This window comes from Macrosteles quadrilineatus, unplaced genomic scaffold (genome assembly GCF_028750875.1).
Source record: "Macrosteles quadrilineatus isolate MER2022 unplaced genomic scaffold, UCM_ALF_1.0 Scaffold_2__2_contigs__length_208266976, whole genome shotgun sequence".
NCBI classification, from domain to species: domain Eukaryota; kingdom Metazoa; phylum Arthropoda; class Insecta; order Hemiptera; family Cicadellidae; genus Macrosteles; species Macrosteles quadrilineatus.
In genome coordinates, this window is record NW_026542595.1 from 175,137,653 (window position 1) to 175,156,981 (window position 19,329).

The 19,329-nt window shown below is 34.8% G+C and overlaps 1 protein-coding gene across 1 annotated transcript in view; it reads left to right on the forward strand.

Moving 5' to 3' along the window:
- The window catches only part of LOC128985157 (midasin-like), a 62,298-nt gene that overhangs the window by 27,262 nt on the left and 15,707 nt on the right, over nucleotides 1–19,329 (forward strand). Inside the window, exons 23-35 of the mRNA XM_054404539.1 lie at nucleotides 1,695–1,879; nucleotides 2,716–2,930; nucleotides 3,125–3,241; nucleotides 3,856–4,044; nucleotides 4,701–4,915; nucleotides 5,170–5,332; nucleotides 5,827–5,964; nucleotides 7,446–8,251; nucleotides 9,330–9,471; nucleotides 10,230–10,418; nucleotides 10,612–10,773; nucleotides 10,930–11,167; nucleotides 11,528–11,659. Coding sequence (XP_054260514.1) covers nucleotides 1,695–1,879; nucleotides 2,716–2,930; nucleotides 3,125–3,241; nucleotides 3,856–4,044; nucleotides 4,701–4,915; nucleotides 5,170–5,332; nucleotides 5,827–5,964; nucleotides 7,446–8,251; nucleotides 9,330–9,471; nucleotides 10,230–10,418; nucleotides 10,612–10,773; nucleotides 10,930–11,167; nucleotides 11,528–11,659 — 2,891 coding nt within the window. The remainder of the gene's footprint in view (nucleotides 1–1,694; nucleotides 1,880–2,715; nucleotides 2,931–3,124; nucleotides 3,242–3,855; nucleotides 4,045–4,700; nucleotides 4,916–5,169; nucleotides 5,333–5,826; nucleotides 5,965–7,445; nucleotides 8,252–9,329; nucleotides 9,472–10,229; nucleotides 10,419–10,611; nucleotides 10,774–10,929; nucleotides 11,168–11,527; nucleotides 11,660–19,329) is intronic.

A 19,329-nucleotide genomic window follows, 5' to 3' on the forward strand; every position in this document is an offset into this window, starting at 1 on the left:
TTCCAAGTGGCTGATTAGGAGTTTGCAATGTTACATGTCATTTTTAGACCATTCACTACATTCATTCTTTAGTTATATAATTCTTCTTCTTTTATTGTACCAAAATTCGCCATATAGCCTATTTAAATAAATTGTCAGAAGATTAATAGTAAATTTAAATTATATTATCCTTTAATCACCCCTCAGAAACCATCATCACATTTTAAAATATATTGTAGGCCTATATATTCAACAATTATTGTTAATAAAATCCTGTAACCTGTAATTAAGTCCATAGTTGCAATAACACTTTTATCCAAAATTATTAATATAGTATAAATTATTTCTAAAACCCCAACATCAAATTAATATCCAAAAGCCTGACTATTAGTGCATGTGCAAGTGATAAAGGAAGAAGACAGCTGGCTTCAACAATGAACTCTGATCATCCTGTGTGAAACTAAAATTTTCCTCCTTCTCTATTGGGACATGGCAGCATCAACACCTTAAATGCAGTGAGGGTATAATCCCTAATATTTATAAAGTCAGTGATCAAAATTATTTAACTTAACATTACCTAACTTAACTACAGAAAAACAGTTTAGCTTACATATATATTTTTTTCATTTCAAATTTGTACTACCACCTCAAGATTTATATAAATTGGACACTGTTACTGAAGATCTGGTGAGAACTCTCCATTTTGTATAGGCTTAGCCTACCTTCAAGAAATTCAACTTAATAGACCTATTTTATTTACTTTCTGATCATCGAACCTAATAATTTGAATTCAAAAACTACTTTATTTTCATCAAGAATAATCCCAGAAAAACAATTTGAACAAGAGAACTAAATTCAACTTTGATAAATTTTTCACCTGGTCTATTCATTGTTGGACTTATTTAATTTACCTATCCAAGCCTAAGAGCAATATCAAAATTATCCCATTTTTCATAATAATTGACATATTTTATTTCATAAATTAAAATATTTGAAGATCTTTTTTAGCCAGCCGAGTTCCCCTCCCTGAGATTTATGTAAATAAACTAAATTGTAAACTCATTGTTCTGTTTTTACTGAGCTAGGCTAAACCAAAGATGGCAACCCTATAACTTAACTTATCTGTTATCTGTTCATTTACCCCATTCATCATTGTAATATCTTATTTTTAGTTCATTAAATTTGTATTGTTAAGAAATTCTTCAGATTAATCATTTGTCTTGCTATAAGTATTTAATCTAGGCTTAACTTAGCATAATAAATAGTAAGCAAATTAAAGGTACAAACCTAAACCAAATTTTACTAACTTAGTCTAAATTATTACAAACACAACACGCATTAGTGTTATCTTTTAAGTTTTTGTACTGGCAAGGTTTAACTGGATTACTCAAGAAAATTAAGAAAAAATTTTGAACATCTTCCTCAGTTACGGCAAAATCAAGAATATCTTCTGACGGCAACATCATCATTGTTATCTACGGTGGCAGCAAAAACCGTGAACATCACTTGTGATCTTGGTATAAATTACAATTTACAATCCCGTATCTTTGAAGATGCGTTCTGCAATCTAAAATATAAAAGCTCGGCTCAACCTGACCGAAAATGTACCGAAAATGACCGGACTTGTACAAAAAATGATTCCTAACTCCTTAAACAAACTCAAAAATATCAGGGACTTGCAGAATCCTAGTAATTCAAATGACTGTATCCCACAGGTTGTGTGACGGAGTGGTCACCAAGTGGTGGTTCCACTTGTACAGTCTGGTCCAGGAGTCAGACGACGCTGGTCAGCTGGCACCTGTACTGGAGCAGTTTATGGAGACCAGCTGTTTGGGCGAGTATCAGACAAGACTAGACCTGCTCTTCACGTTTCACTTCCACTGCTTCAATAATGGACAAAGTAATAATCTGCTCTGATTAATCTATTATTCTAGCAAATTTTCCATGTAGGGAATATTTTAGCAAATTTCCCATATAGGAAATAAGCTGTTACCCTAGTTCCCATGAGACCTAGATCCAGGACCGATTTTTTAAATTGTTCCCAGTGGTTAAAAACCATCTGTTCACATCCATATAATGTCATATAAATCCATACTTAGTCTGCAAGTTTGCTGCAGCTTTTTTTGTTGTTGTTGTAACTGATAAGATCTTGGAGGTAAACATAGTTGGCTGTCCAGTTAACACTTGTAGCTAAATGTTAGTTGTTTGCATTAAGAGATTGGTTGGGGCTACGCTAGATTGCTGCTGTCATAAGTATATTTATTTTAATGTGCAAGGATGAGTAGCAATGTTTGAGGTGGTTCTTTCTCTGTCTATTATTAGATTCTTGATAATTGACACCAGACCTACTTTGCCAGAAATATTTGGTAATTACTTAGAACAACTTATTTAGTTACTTATTTGGTATTTTACACATGTTGCTTTTGTGTTGTATGTTCCCACCAATTTAAGTTCTGGTCACACACAACACCTAATAACTTTACTGAACTCTGGCATTTCACATCATTACTGCTGATTCTTAGTTTAAATTCTCCTTCTCTACTCTGTGAGTTTCTAAAATGAACCAAACTCGTCTTACTAGTATTTAAATGAAGGCCGTTTATAACAAACCAATGCTCTAGATCTTGTATCGTAGCCGTATTCAATGTTGTGGAACTTTACATTCTTCTATCACAAAAACACAATAAAAGTATATTGACAATGAAATGTACAACTAAAATATTGATTTCTTTTCAGAGTTGCAGGCCAACATATTTTGGAACGTCCACCAGTATTACGCTCAATTCAACCGGGTGATACAACGCCGAATTAAAGACCTCAGTCAACCTGTGGAGAAAAAACTGAAAGATTTTGTTAAAATTGCGAGGTGGAATGATATCAACTATTGGGCAGTCAAAGAGACGGTGGACAAGACTCATCGCACTCTCTTCAAGTACATACGAGAATATGAGGTGAATAAGAAAACATGAAAAAAATTAGTACGTTGTCATATTCTACAAAATTCATTAGGTACCAAATTAAAATTTTAACTAAAACTTTGAGACAATTTAAAAAGAATCACAAATCAAAGTGTGCAGTGTGAGCCCTGGTATTTTGTTTGTTTATTTATTTTTTCCTATGTAAATTATTTGATTGCTGTTAACAGGCTGTTCTGAAGCAACCAGCCACCTCGGCAATGACAAGGCTAGATCCAGTGTCAGGCCAAGGCAAAGTTGTGACTGTCAACGCTTCATTGTACGTGGCTCCTGTACTTGCGATAGAGGTAAATCATATACAATAAGTGATTTCTGCATATATCATATATTCCTGCTAGGGATTTGTTGATTCTCTTAACCAATTCTCGATACCATCAATGCTTGGACATTGGTATCGGTATGGAGAATTAATCATCAAGAGTCTATGAAAATAATGATATCCGACACGTCTGCAAAGATCGTGCAATATGAAAAATTCACACTTTTGGATTGCGAATTATCATGCTAAAGTTTCTGTGATCGTGGGAGACGATGATGATCCCTTAAACGACCGTGGGAGATGATCAGAAGTTTACAGTGACCACGGAAAATGAGTATAATATCTAAGCAACTGTTGGAGATATTCATGATTTTGCTGTGGTCTCAGATGAGGTTAGTTATCTTTGAGGTAGTACATTGATATTTGATATAATATCATTAAAGCTGCTTTATTTTACAATACGCTTACAAAAATTTGTGTATTTGACAGAAATCAGTAATTTACATCAGCTTTAGTGTCAATCAATTGAAACTATTGTTTTTCCTAAACTGACCACAACTTGACTATGGGAATGGGAGGTTCTATCGATAGTTAAGGCTATTAGTTTACAACAAAATAAAACTTGTATTTGTATTGTTCTAGAATGCATCACCAGACAGCGAAGAAGTGAACTCAAATGATGCGATAGAAAAGGAACGTTCTCTGTTTTCTCGAGCTCGTAAGCTGTGTCGGGACAGTGTAGCCAACTGTCCTCTTCCTAGAAATATCTCAGCTTTGCAACAAGTGGTGGAACTGCTGCAGGAAGTTGGTCAGCTGCTCAACACAAAAGATGTGAGTTGACTTTGTAGCCAATACATAACTGCAAATCAATAATTACTTGTAAATGTAAAATTTTCTGGTGGAAAACTATTGTAAGCTCAATGTTCCTATGGATATGTTTTGTGTTGTCTCGAAATAAGGCAGATAAAGTAGGTACATTTTATGTGCCATAAAGCTAAAAACGATCCAACGTTTACTAGTTCGAGGGTTGTTTGTCAGCAAGTTCCAGTCACTGCCAAGCAAGCTTGTTGAAATTCGACATTAACTTTGTGTTCAACATTTCACCAAATTCAATTCTAGTCAGTTCCCTGTGTATTAATTTCATCACAGTTTTTTTTTTTTTTTTTGTCCTAAGGACGCTAGCTAGGCACGAGCCTGGGATTGTTTTTCACATTACTTCAGGCTAGACCTAGGGGTTGCGGCATTATCACTTAGATAAAATCCATTGGTGACTTGGCGGGGATCGAACCCGGGACCTCAGGGACTGCTTGCTTGGATGTGGTTAGAACTGTTTGCGGTCCTTAATTTACAGCTTTCATGCTACAGTTAATATATTTCAGTTAATATGTCATAAGGCCACAGAGTCAAGTTTTTAAACATTGTAAATAAATACACCAGAACGTATAAATACACCTGTACCTGAATGTTGACTTAAATGTTAACGTTAGGTGGATCGTACACTCAGCAAGGAACGGCAACGCTCGGCAGCGCGTAGTGTGTTGCACCGTAAACGAGCGTCACTCACAGACGTGTTCCACAAATTGGCAGACCTAGGACTGAGCTACAGGACAGGACTAGTCGTCGGGTCCAAGTCTCTGGTAGACACATTCACTCAACATCAACCACTCAACGTGATGGCTGGACTTGCTCAGATTGACTCTAGGTAATGGAATGAATATATTATTTAAGGATGTTAGAGTCCCAGGCAGTGTTAAAGTCATTATTCTCAAGATTTTCTTTTGTGCTGTTAGTACTTCTTTAGCAAATTCAGTATTACCCCATAACACTATACCATATTTTATTAAACTGAATACATAACAGACCAATTTTATATTTAAATTTATAACTTATATGAGTATTTTTAAATATTTCCTTGTCAAAACTTGATAGTTTGAAGAGTTTATCTTGTTCCTGTAGATCTGCTGACAAGGAGTTGGCCGCGGCGTGGCGAGGTTGTGACGAGCATTTCCTTCACTCTGTCGCATACCTGTCCCAGTTGAGGGCAGCACTGGCCAAACCTCACAAGGATCTCGGACCTGCTATTGTTGACAGATGTAAAGGATTCACCAACCATCTGATGGTTTGTAAAATTAACAAATATAGAGAATTGCAAATGTTGATAGTGTACAGTCCCGCAAACACGGTTAAGTTCGGACTGTAAAAGTGACGAGTATGGTATTGTACTCCGGCGTAGAGTTCTATGTATCTTTTAGTTTCCTGAGATATCCCATATGCTGGGTTATCGGGTGCAGATTGGGAGAGTGTTGCATTATCTTTAGGCCTACATATTTTTTTCTAATAAAACATATATTTTTATTCATTAACTTAAATTATTATACTTTTTAATTTGTTTGTGAAAATACTTAACTCAGTCTATTCTCTTCATTGTTTGGATTGTAAAACCTAATTTTCACTTTAATAAGGCCTTATAAAAGTTTAAAAAAATTTTGTTTACAAGTTGCTTAACATTTACTGTGTTTTAGAGTTTCAAAATTCTTGTGCAATACTTTTTATTTATAAGTAATTAACAGTATACCAAATTGTTCATTATTTATATTACTCTTTATTTGACAGGGTATGTGTCACGATCAGAAAAAGAACATATGCGAGTCAGTGACAAGTTTGTTTGTACTTCGATGTCTGATTCAGGAGCTCAACTTTATTAAGACAAACTCTAAGGATGTATACATCTCTGACCTTGACAAACTAAAGGTATGTTCTACTGTTTTTTTTTTTTTTTTTTTTTTTTTTTTTTTTTTTTTTTTTTTTTATGAGTTATTATGATTAAATGTAATGCCACTTTGAGGTTATTTATTAAAACTAAGTCTGGCTAATCCAACACATTCAGGTCATTGAATTGGCCTGATTACTGAGTGTATTTTATTTAAGAGGTTATTACGGACATTTTCCATCACATTATTAACTCAGCATCACCAAAAATACTTTAATGACTTTAAACTTACAGTACTGAGTGTCGTATGAAAATTTTTATCATTGTAAGAGCAGTGGAAATATAGTATGTGGTCAAAATTGATATACAGGTATTAGGACATGTTTGTGTTCAATTCACATTTCTCATATTTGTTTCGTGATGGATAATGTTAACAGCAAAATATATTTCTACACTTTATGAACTTTCATAGTACCACTGTCCTCAGCCGCACAAACTTTGCCTGATAGGCACATTTATTTACTGTATAAAAACTTCAAAGACTAAAGGCAAATTAAGAAATACCATAACTATCTTGTTTGTAGCACAATTTTGCCATGATAAAAATAGGATTTGGAAGATGCAGACGATTCCCGTCAGTCGTTTTATTTGAGGAAACGTCCCTTTTTTCTATTCGCCAAATTTACATTAAAAATATATTCATTCATATTTTCAAAAATTACAATAACATTTTCCATGGATTTGCATATTCACACAACACAAGGTCTTCAAGAGTTGGTATCACTACATTACAAAAAATTATTCTTTTTCTTCAACTAACTACTTTTACATTTCTCATATACTGTTTCGTAACATCGGCTCTTATTTTAATGACTTAGCCATCTTTGATTTACCTTCCCTCAACTTATTTAAAATCAGGGTTAAAGAATTCCTTCTAAATATAGGAACGGGCGAGGCCGATGTTATCATCTCAGCTGATTACCGGCCTGTTTGACCTGACCCTTGTACTGTGCTGTCCCTCCCCCACCAACCCCCCAGCCTTGTGCACAGCTCCTGGCCGAACCAACTGTAATTTGCTCCCACAGAAATTATCTATCACTCATTTCATGTCAATTGCATATCTTTCATCCTCAAAAAAATAAAAAAAATCTGTTTTCCCATTTTTTATTCAATCTCCGTTTGGATCCCCAATTAACAAATTTAGGTCATTAAAGACTATTTGCAACCCAGCAAACGCACAGGCAGAGTTTGTCTATGTCTGCTGATTCCACAAGACCAATTAATTATAACTAGCTACGGAATTATAAGTTTATTATGTTCGTTATGCTAGTTTTTGTATAATTCAACATTAATTCACAACTTTCTTAATTTTTTCTGTTCTTGATTATTTTATGTTGTAAACTTAATATTATGGTAAAAAATGTAAACTTTGTACTTTGTAGCAAATTTAACGGAATAAATCATTCATATTCAGAAAATAAACATGACATAAAAGCAATCATTATACTTTGAATTTTTTCAGGATGACATGGTTTCTTTGTTGGAAGATATAATCTTTTGCGCACTCCAGTTTCATTTACTAATAGAAACCTGTCCAGAAGCTCAAGATGTGATTGTCATAGACGAAACAGTAACAACTGTCATTCCTGACTGTGTTGAAACCATTGTCTTCAAAGGAGATGAACACTGGAGCAGAGTCAAGACTAAGTTGACATCTATCACCAAGTCTGCCAGAAAGTGTAAATCGCTAATTGAAGAAAAAGGGAAGTACACGTTGTTTTTGAAAAACTTCCAAAAGACTTGTGAGAGCGAAGATTTTGAGGTTGTTTCTTGCTTTGAAGATTTGAACACACTGCAAACCGGCTGTGCGAATCTCATTGATATAAAGAAAGATTTGAATGGTATCATAGAAGTATTCAGGATGAGAAACGCAAACGACATCAATCCGGTCGTACGTTGTTGGATTGATGTGCAACAAAAGATTGATAAGTATTTGGAATGGTTCAATCATCAACTTGCTGAAACAGAAAAACCGAAGAGTACTGGAAGTGAAATCACACAAGATGGGAGGACGGTTCAAACTTTGTTGAACAAAGTTTTGTATTCGATTCAAGAGTATTACAAAAGCGTTGTTCAGAAACCTGAAAATAGTGAGCAAACATCGGAGAAGCAGGAAAGTGAAGATGAAGACAAACTTTACGAGAACCACTTGAAGGAGACTATTTTAAATGTTTTGAAAAAAGAACAGGATATTTTGAAGCTATCAGAAATTACCAGAGATGTGCAAAGACTTCATGTTCAGTGCATAGGAGATGGCCCAAGCAGATGGTGAGCTATTAATTATATTCTATGCCATTGACCTTTAGCAAGCACTTTGGTTTAGTGGCTGGTCATTTCATTTACTTGTTTCTTCTCAAATAAAAAACACTCCCGCCGCAGCAAACCTGCAGACTAAGCGAATTTCCATTTGCCTGATTGGATTTACACTAAAATGTCTTCTTAAAAATATCACATTTATTCCCTATTTAAATAGAATCAGTTTAACACATACTTAGGTTTGCTGCAACAGGGAGGGTAAAAGTTATGTAAAATGTTAATAGTTAGTAAGAAATTAAAACATTTTCCAAATTTGGGCAAAATATTTTAATAAACAAGCAAACTACAACTTTACTTATTTTCCATAAGAATAACATGGGAATTTTAAATTAACAATTTCTCCGTAACTATTAGGCGCATAATAACGCTTCAATATACTAAATTATTTGTTTTTTTAAGCTCTACAAAATAGTTTGGAAAGAAATTGCAAAATTTTATGTTTTTTGTGTCAAAAATTGGAAAAACCCATTTTTACCCCATAAAAGCCCCCATAAACCCCCGTTCCCATGGTCCGATCATGCTGGTTTGCGAACTCGTTCGAATAAACGTAGGTTTACACGTTTGTACCAAATTTAATCAAAATCGGATCATTTTTGCTCGAGTTATCGCGCTAACGGACACATATATATATATATATATATATTACTAAGTAAATCAAAATACCACAGTACCCTAAAAACATTTATATATGAATTTGAACGGATGGTGTTTTTGGCCTCTAGGGACCTCAAAACGAAAAAAAAAAAATCGGTCCCGGGTCCAGCTCTTTCCATGAGTACTACGGTAATAGCTTATTCCCTATATGGGAAATTCGCTAAAAAGTAAATGTCTGTTCAATTTAAAAATTAGGTAAGAAAATTAGTTATAATTTATTGAAAATTAATTTGGATTGGAATAGGTATAGGCAGTCAATTGTTATTGTTTGAGGTTTGGTTGTGTATGTAACAAGGGTATTTGCTGACAAATCCTTTCTATTTTTAAATTCTAAAATTGTTTCAATATGAATTATTTGATATGTTTTGTGTTTTAGGAGATTGAAGCAGTGTGTACCATTGTTGCAACAGTACAGTTTACTGGCACAGTTTGTCATTACTCAACAAATATCAGCTCTCCACTCATCTGCTCAACTGTGTTCTTCACTTCTTACACTGTTCGTTGATCTCGCAATCAAGGTAATAGTTTCATCATAGGGTTTAGAGACATTCTTGACAAATGTTTCTAGTTAAATGGTCGAGGTCAAATGGGGGAGGGTTGAAAAGACACTTTTAGCCTGTGTGGTTAGCAATCTTTTTGTTTTACTACACTATTAATTCACAAAACAGACAATATGTTTTGTTTACCTTTAAAAGTTAGCTCCCAAAATAGTGTCTCCTTTATTCCGCTGTTACAGATATGTTAAACTATTTGATCTGTAACTTTTGATTTGTAATGATTGTATGGACTGTGGACGTTTTTAAAAGCATGTAGGTTTTTGGTGGAAAAAGCACTTTGCTTAGGAATACATTATAACAATATTGAAGAAGGAATGGGTAAACGACTAACTTACCTAAGAAAACAGTGTTAGGTAGTTGAAAGCACAAAGAAAGTTCGGAACACAATCAACTTGATAATTTCACCCCTACAAGGGGCTACTTTAGAAGAAAGAAGTAGAATTGCAGTTACAAAACTGGCACTAATTTGAACGGACCAAATCAGTCTTGCCAACACATCACTTTCTAGTTTCTAATTACGTAACTGTCATTCTACTTCTTCCTTTCTCAAGAAAAATCAGTAATAAGTATAGTGTCTCATCGCAATTGGATAACAATAATTATATAATGATGTGACGAGTCGAGTGTTTCTTTACTCGAGTCAACTCAACTCGGTGCCAACGTCTAAAAACAGAAAAACGAAACAACGTTAGAATTCAATCTGTTTTGTCCTTCCGCAGGGTTTCCGAATTCCGGAGGAGCTGTTGGAAGAGGAGGATGGTGAAGGAACGGAGACAACGAAGGGAGGGATGGGTCTGGGAGAGGGGGAGGGACAGAAGGATGTATCAGAGGAGATTGAGAGTCAGGATCAGCTGGAGGATGCCAAAAAACCAGGAGAGCACGAGCAGGAGGAGGAGAAAGACTGCAAGGTATGGTGGAATGCATGATCAATAGTTTGATAGTTTTTTTTTTATTTATTTAACCCAGCATAGATGCAAATGTAAAAGTGATATATTTTTAAAGATAACATTTTATAATTTAGCTAACTTAAAAATTATTTAGTTCTTCCCTATTAACAATTAGACAAAAGTTGTGTTTTACAAAACTGAATTTATCTCACAGGAAGAAGAAAAAGGAATTGAGATGTCTGACGACTTTGGTGGAAAATTACAAGATGTCGAAAGGAAAGAAGATGAAGATGGTAGTGGGGAAGATAGTGATGAAGAAGAACCAGATAAAGAAATGGGAGATACTGATAAAGGAGCTGAAACTTTGGATCAGCAGGTAAAATTACATTTTTAAGTTAACGTTTACAGTTTATTTTTTAACAATTTTGATAGTAATTTGTTTAGTTGTACTGGTTTATGATCCTAATTTGTTACTATATTTTTGCCAGCCTATCATAATTTTTTGTGACCAAAAAACCAAACCTTCTTTCAGATTTGGGGTGGAAGTGATTTGGAAGATGAAGAAGAGGAAAGCGAAGAATTGGAGGAAGAGCAAGGGGATCGGGGTGAACAGACAGGAGAGAAGCAGATGGGGGCGAAAGATGACGAGAAAACACCTCAAGGTGGAGACAATGATGAGGATAGTGGGGAACAGAAGAATGACAAACAAAAAGAGATAAATGAGATGGAAGAACCTGAGGTGGACGATGATCAGATAGATCCTTACCATGGTAACTAGCGCTCTAATTACTAGCATATCTTACCAATATAGCAAATTACACTGTCATTTTTATTCTTCAATGTCTTTATTGAAAAACACATTTTGAAAAAATTCTTATAATAATTTCTTCTAAATAAGGGTGTGGAATGTCTGATCTTGTAAATAATCTAAAAAAATTGAGTTGATAAAAAAGGGAATCCACCAATTAAATATCATCAAAAACAATCTTATAAACATCGATGAGAACTTACCTCCATGTTAGAAATGTTCTTTGCAAACTATTGTAAATTGTCTTTTCAGGTAAACCTATCCTCTATTTTGTGGGTGTTGTATCATGTATCTTAATTTAATATTGACTCTTGACTCTCAGGAAATAACCAGCCTCCGCCTGAGCCAGAACCCTTGGATCTGCCAGACGACCTTCAGCTGGATGATGGGGAGGGAAAGGACAAAGAAGATGAAGGAGAGGAAGATAACCCATTTGATATTGACGCTATGAAAGGTAACATTAACATGCTAGATAAAAATACCCCCGCCGCAACAAACCTGCTGACTAAGCGAATTTCCATCTACCTGAATTGATTTTAATTAAATCCATTTAATTAATATTAGGTTAAATGGGTACCTAGGTGCAATTTTTTGTAAAATAATAATAGTTTAGTATAAAATAAATACATTTACAGTACAGTACCAAGTTTTATCAAACTATATCCATAAACAAGCAAACTACGGCATTTTACAATATTCTCCATAAGAATAACATGAACATTTTTAATTTACAATTTTTTGAATTTTGTCCGTTACCATTAACCGTACAAAATCCCTTTGATGTACTAAATAATATGTTTTTTTTTTAGCTTTTTAATAAAGTCGACAGAGAAATTGGGAAACTTTGTGTTTTTAGATTTATGTTTATGTTTTTAGGGTCAAAAATAAGAAAACACAAGTTTTACCCCATATGACCCCCTATAACACCCCGTTCCCATAGTCCGATCATGCTGGTTCGCGAACTCATTCAAATTTATCTTGCCCTACACCTTCAAGCCAAATTTCATCGAAATTGGACAAAAATTACTCAAGCTATCGTGTTCACAGATGTATATATAAATACTGTATATATAAAAACACATTATATACAAATTTGAACAAATTGTGTTTTTGGGCTCTGGGGACATCAACACGAAAAAGTAAATCGGTCCCGGGCCTAGGTCTTACCGTGCCACATACGGTAATAGCTACTTCCCTACAAGGAAATTCGCTAAAATCATCATATTTCAGATACTAGTTATTCAATCTTCTTAAACTTGTCAATCCTACTAATTTCAATAATTATTAATTCAATAATTTCTTGGCCCTATTATTAATCGTTGTGCGGACCGGTACACTGACTGACTGATTCATGTGAATGACGGAGGAAAACATGGATAAATTTCATTTTGGTTGAGTATGGTATGTAGATTTCTGCTAATATGGATCATAGTTCCCATGGACAGACCTTGAGGGTCATAATATATTTAACCATAATAAAGTAGCTTTATTCAGTTCTTTTCTTATGGATGCAGTTATTTTAAATACTGTTGATTTCGTCATATGCAAAGTTGTTGGATGCTATGAGCTTTGTTTAGTACGTCATCTATTGCTTCTTTATGTGAAATTTTTCCCTACATGTTTTCAACATCTGTGGTAGCAAGGGTAAATCTGTCTGAGATGTCTTGCAATTGTATTTTGTTAATTAAGTCTTTTGCATGTTTGCATAATGATTTTGATGTGTGTGGGATGTTGTTTTTAATAAGTACATTTACATAATTAGCTACTATGATTGATGGAGATGGAAATGCAGTGATTAAGTTTGATGGGTATCCTTCTTTATGTGTATTTTATTAAAGGTTTAAAGATGGGTGGGACTGGGTTATTGTTAGGTATTTTATAAGATTTATAAGATACTAGCTGTACCCACGGGCTTTGCCCCGTTTAACTTCATAAGTATTCGCATGGCTCAATCACGTCCCGGTTGAAGTTCGTTCGCTACGCTCACTCACCTTTAGGTTGGAGCTCGTTCGCTGCGCTCACTTGTTTTCAGGTTAGCTCGTTTGCTACGCTAACTCGCCTCCAGGTTGATGTTCGTTCGCTACACTCACTCACCTTTTGATTGCAAATTAGCCGTTGTCATAAATTTTAAAAAGTCATCCCTTTTATTGTTTATAATACTTTATTAAAGGTTTTTATGTTTTAATATTTAACATTGGAGAATTTAAACGTTGTTAAGTGCACAGGTGTGCTGCGATTGGGGTTTAATACATTTGGACTTATTCAAAAGTAAAATAGTTTTCTGTGCTGCACTCTGTAGAAACACTGTGGCACTATTTCAAATCATGACTAATGCTAATACAGAATGTTGTAATTATTCAAACCTACAAAACAGTTGGTAAAAGTAAACATCTGCTTTTAAATTATATTTATTTGTAAACATTGTAGATCAAAAAGTCTGACATTGGCCCACTTAAAACCCTCTGGGGCAGAGCCCTTTTGATATATCTGCACCAAACTTCACTCGAACCATCCTTGAAAGATGCTTAATAATGCCTGAAAGTTTCATTACAATCTGTCGAGCGGTTTCGGAGTCCATAACGTATATACATACACACACACATACATAGTTCCTCTTTTATTAATATAGATATGTAGCATGAATAATAAATGTAAATTATAATAGAAGAATCAGATTTTCCTGCTGTAGTCTATACAAACAAGGAAAATAAAACCTCGCCCACAGAAATAAAATCAATCCAACAAATTAAAAGGAACCTCAGCAAAAACAAGGCACATACAGTTCCATCAGACAAAAGCTAAAAATGCAGACAAAAGCGCTTGGTGAAAAATACAAATAAACGGTATCAGCATTCTGACACATACTTTCTCCCTGCCGTTGAGGGGGAGTGTTGGTAAAATCTTATACACACCAACCTCTCTAGTAAGAAGTATTGAGAAAATACAATTACCATACTAAACTACTTCTACCATACCTAAATCGTGAGATTTATTGGCTCCCAGTGTAGGTGGGGAATAACTACATGCACTGTGGTAGAATGACACAGAGTATTGTCCCCATGGATATAACAACACTAACACTGTGTGCTGTTATTCATATCTATGAATCTCACTTTCCCCCAGCCTTCCTCCTCCCATTTCCTACAGTTATCAGTACAAACATGTGATCAACTTTCTTGACATTTTTAAGATATGATGTTCTTCTGAATTGGTTCAGTCAAAATGTTATCTAAGGAAGAGAAAGATTGAAAATTACCATCTGATACAGGGGCCCTAGGATCATTTGGGAAGAAGAAATTAACAAAAAAAAAAAGATAATCAGTACCTATGTGAACAGTGAAGAACTATTAAGCAAAAAAAAGATAAAATAGATATTTTTGGCCAAGAAAAAATAGATGAACATCAAAACAACTGAGGAAGGTGGTCAAATGTGTAAGATATTGGAAGAAAGGTAGTGCAAGTACAAATTTTAGTTTGTAGCTTCTGGCTTTCAGGATCAACTTGCTAATTTGGGTTTTTTAATGCCTGATCTTAAACTACATTTTTTTAGTAATCTGAATAGAATAAACATCATAAAAGAAATATATAAAGAACTAGGGGAAGCCCGTCGAAACTGAAAGTTACTCTTGAGGTTTTATGGAAATTCAAATAACTGCGATAGATAAGAGTGAAGTTATTAAAATCTTAGTTAAAAGAAGGGAGGATAAGTATAATAATGAGTATGACGATTGTGTACCTTAAAAAACGTGATTGATGAATTCGTTGAACAAAGTACTTCCTGTCATTTATCAGCTATAGGCTGTCCAAAAGGTTTTTTTGGAGGTCTTATAATTGTTTCATGAGTTTTGTTTATGCAATTTTGATTTCTTCTCTTGCTACATTGACCAATGTATTTAACATTGTGTACTTAGTTTCTAATTGATTAACTTATTGCGTAGTTTTGTGAAATCGTGCTTGAGGTTGCTGTAAAACTTGAACTTTATTGATATGCGAGCCCAGTCAATTGGCTTGGCCATTTCGATCACATAAAGCTGTGCATGTATTTAGTGGATGGGATGGACCATAAATTGTAGTGAATTTGACCACAAATCTTAAACATTTGGTGAACTACATTCATAACCTAGTCCGGCTTTGTTGGCAACAAATCATGCAAATGAGATGAAATGTGATGGCACTGTTGTATTTCCGCATGTTTTGTATGTAGAGAGGCTTAGATGCATTGTTCCCCCTAGCTAGATATGTACATCAAAGTAAAAACCCTGTACACATTTTTTTAATACTTGATTTGACATTAATTCACCGACTTCACCAAACCCATATAGATTAAACATACTTCATGGTTAGTCTATTCCAAAACTTGGAACACAGCTCACATCCTCAAACTAACTCATCTACAAATAATTGTTAAAAGTAGACCAAAAAAGGCAAGTACCAACCCCTACAATAAATATAATCTAACGAGATAAGGAATAGTTATCTGTTCCTTTGACATTGATATATCCAACTGATTTTATAATATAACATTTTTTAAGTGCATTAAATTCATCATTTTGATCAAACTATAAAAGTCTTGCCCTGCAGTGAAGAATAGATTTGACAAATTAAAAATAACAAGTGTCAAGATTCATCACATAAGGGACAAAATTAGATTAAACACAGTTCGTTACCATAGATACACAAGACTTCCCTCTTAAATTTTCTATGAAAGCGAAGAATTTTTATTTAGCTTGAACAAAATTAAATTGCATTGTGAAAATGAGCTTGATCTATCGCATGTGTTACACTGTGACTGTGGCAGTTGTGGCTCTCAAGACTGCTCACTGTATAAAAAATGTCTACGAGTACCAAAAGGAAGAGGCCTTGTACAAAAGAATAAACACGATACCCGAAAAACCCAAGAATGCTAAAAAACCCCCTACTGATCCTGCTCGTTAAAATTGGGGCAAGATGCCCGAATTCCTGTTGAAATGGAAATTAAGAGTGGGACCAGTTTTTTTTTCAATGCAAGCAAAATTAATGTAGTTTGCCAATAATTTCCAGACTGATGATTTGGCTTGCGGTACTGGATGAATGAATACATTTTACAAATTTGACTTGAAGTGGCCATTTCAAGAGTTGTTTTGTGAATTCGCAACTTGATTGTTTGGCAGATCCTGCTAGAAATCTTCAGCAATGTTGGAATCTGAGAAGAATCTTTTTCCAAGAAGTTCATCATTTGATTGAGGTTTTCTTTCATCAGTTTCCTAGGAAGATTCACAAGTGTTCTTTCTATCATGGAGGAAACAGCCTGATTCGATCACAGAAGATTTCCCCAGAACACTATGTTGATATTCTTCATCGACTCCTAAGGCCAACTGTAAAGTATTTTCCCATGATAGAGTAAACATCCAGGATTCAATCAGAGGAATGTGCCACAACCTCTAATCACATAATCTTAACATCCTGGATTCCATACTAAGAAATCAATGAGGAAAAGCTACGCAGAAGAAGATGAAGTCGGAGGTCTACGAACTTCTCAAGTAAGTTCTCAGAAGAGGAGTCACAAGGCAAGATGCAATCTAGTCAGGAGAGTCAAAGATTGCACAGCAATGCCTTGTTTTTGACTACGACCTCCCTATTATGACTTCGTCTAGATTATGACTACTGATTATGACATCTAGATTATGACTACCGATTGAGACACCTCTCTTATGACTACCGATCAAGACACCTCTCTTATACCTACCGATGAAGACACCTCTATTACAACTACTTTTTAAAAACTCCCAACGATGGCATCCCTATCATGACTTTTTAAAGATGATTTAACTTGAAACTACGTCGCTAAGGTAAGAAAATTTAAGGTTTGCAACAAACATAATGATGAATATTTATCATACTAATGAAAACAGACATACAGTATCATTGGCGATGTCAGATGTATAGTATAAAATGAAAGATCGCCCACTTTATAAAAGGGATGCACCAAAAAACTATAAGTAAAGCTTAATTTGAACTCATTCAATAGTCTGATGCTATAAATGCTTTGAAGAAACAGAAAATAAACATTTTACACATAAGATTCTGTGGCTGTTTGCATTTTCATTGAAACCTTGGGACATGAAAGCAGATTTATTTTTGTTGAGGACATATTGGATTTAACAGTACGAAACTTATACTTTATTGAAATATGTTTACAGCGTTATTAACGTTTGATTTATTAATTTGACTTAAAGCTCTTTGTGATTTTAGAATACAAGACATCGCTGTGCAATCTTTGACTCTCCTGACTAGATTGCATCTTGCCTTGTGACTCCTCTTCTGAGAACTTACTTGAGAAGTTCGTAGACCTCCGACTTCATCTTCTTCTGCATAGCTTTTCTACTTTGATTTCTTAGTATGGAATCCAGGATGTTAAGATTATGTGATTAGAGGTTGTGGCACATTCCTCTGATTGAATCCTGGATGTTTACTATATCATGGAAAAATACTTTACAGTTGGCCTTAGGAGTCGATGAAGAATATCAACATAGTGTTCTTGGGAAATCTTCTGTGATCGAATCAGGCTGTTTCCTCCATGAAACGAAAGAACACTTGTGAATCTTCCTAGGAAATCGATGAAAGAAAACCTTAATCGAATGATGAACTTCTTGGAAAAAGATTCTCCTCAGATTCCAACATTGCTGAAGATTTCTAGCAGGATCTGCCAAACAATCAAGTTGTGAATTCACAAAACAACTCTTGAAATGGCCACTTGAAGTCAAATTTGTAAAATGCATTCATTCATCCAGTACCGCAAGACAAATCATCAGTCTGGAAATTATTGGCAAACTACTTATGTTAAATTCCTAAATTTTTGTTTCATTAAATTAATTGGATTTTTTTAAAAAGGTCTCGTTTCTGTGAATTCATCTATCAAATCCTTTAGTATGCATGAACAAAACACAATGGTGTTCTAAAGTGACAAACATTTAATAATATTAAAACTTTTATGGATGTAATTTATCAAATAACTGTACAAATACTACAATACAAATACTGTGTGCAAATACCAAGGATAGAGTCAACGCCAATCGTAGAATTTAACTAAATTTTAAAACTCATATTTTAATATTTTTAGAAAAACATAATGATATTGTGATCTTCAAACTGTACCATATAATCTAAAATAAGAACATTTACGGGCAAACCCTTTTCCTCTCCTAGGATTTTTTTCTTTAATTTAGGGTATTTGGCCACGAGAAATAGATTGGAGTTAGTCACAAGGCTGAGTAAAATGCAGTTTCCGTCTTACAGCTCTTCAAAGTGGCCATGTTATCATATACCTTTTGTAGCTTAAGTTAACAAAAACTGTGGGGTCTTGACTGGAATTAACCCAGCTAGATCCACATTTAATAAATATCGTGCTGATTCCACTACCCAATAGCACTCACGCAAACCCTGCCCAGCGTAAGCCAGCTTTGATAAGTCGTGAATAAATTCATTAACTACATTTTTATTTAATTTTAACTACCCCTCGCCATTGAAACTCGCCTGCAGCAACTTGCCCTAAACATGATATCGATAATTGTAAAGTTAATTTAGTTACATCAGTTAATTTATTGTTGGTTGAACCTGCCCTAATTTAGAAAAGATACCCCTTACCCCCTTTATCCCCCAAAAGATTACAATTAATTAGACATTATCGGTACTTTACCAACTGTTGACCAAGGATCAGGACCTCCTTCTTCTTCGGCGACGGATCTCAGACAAAACCTGCTTGCCGGCGGTTGGTCTTTTCCGGTTGGAGCGCTAGTCTCGGTCCGACTAGAGCTGTCTGCCTGCCTTTGGATCAGCCGATGGGGTTGACTCTTACCTCAATATATATAATTATTGGCGGTGATGTGGGTTACTCCCACAGCTCTCCCCCGCTCCCCAAAAAAAGGAGCTGGAGCTAGCATGCTGGACCTGGAACTTCTGGTTAAAAGGGGGCAAAAAATTAGTGTTTGGGGTTTTGGTAGGCAAGGCTGCTGCCATGGCTACACTAGACTGCAGTTCCAGTGTTGGCAATTTACTTAGTTGGCGGGGCTTAAACAGTTTATTATAAATATACAAATAGGATAGTAATCCATAAACAAGTAAATAAATATCAATAACAAATAACAA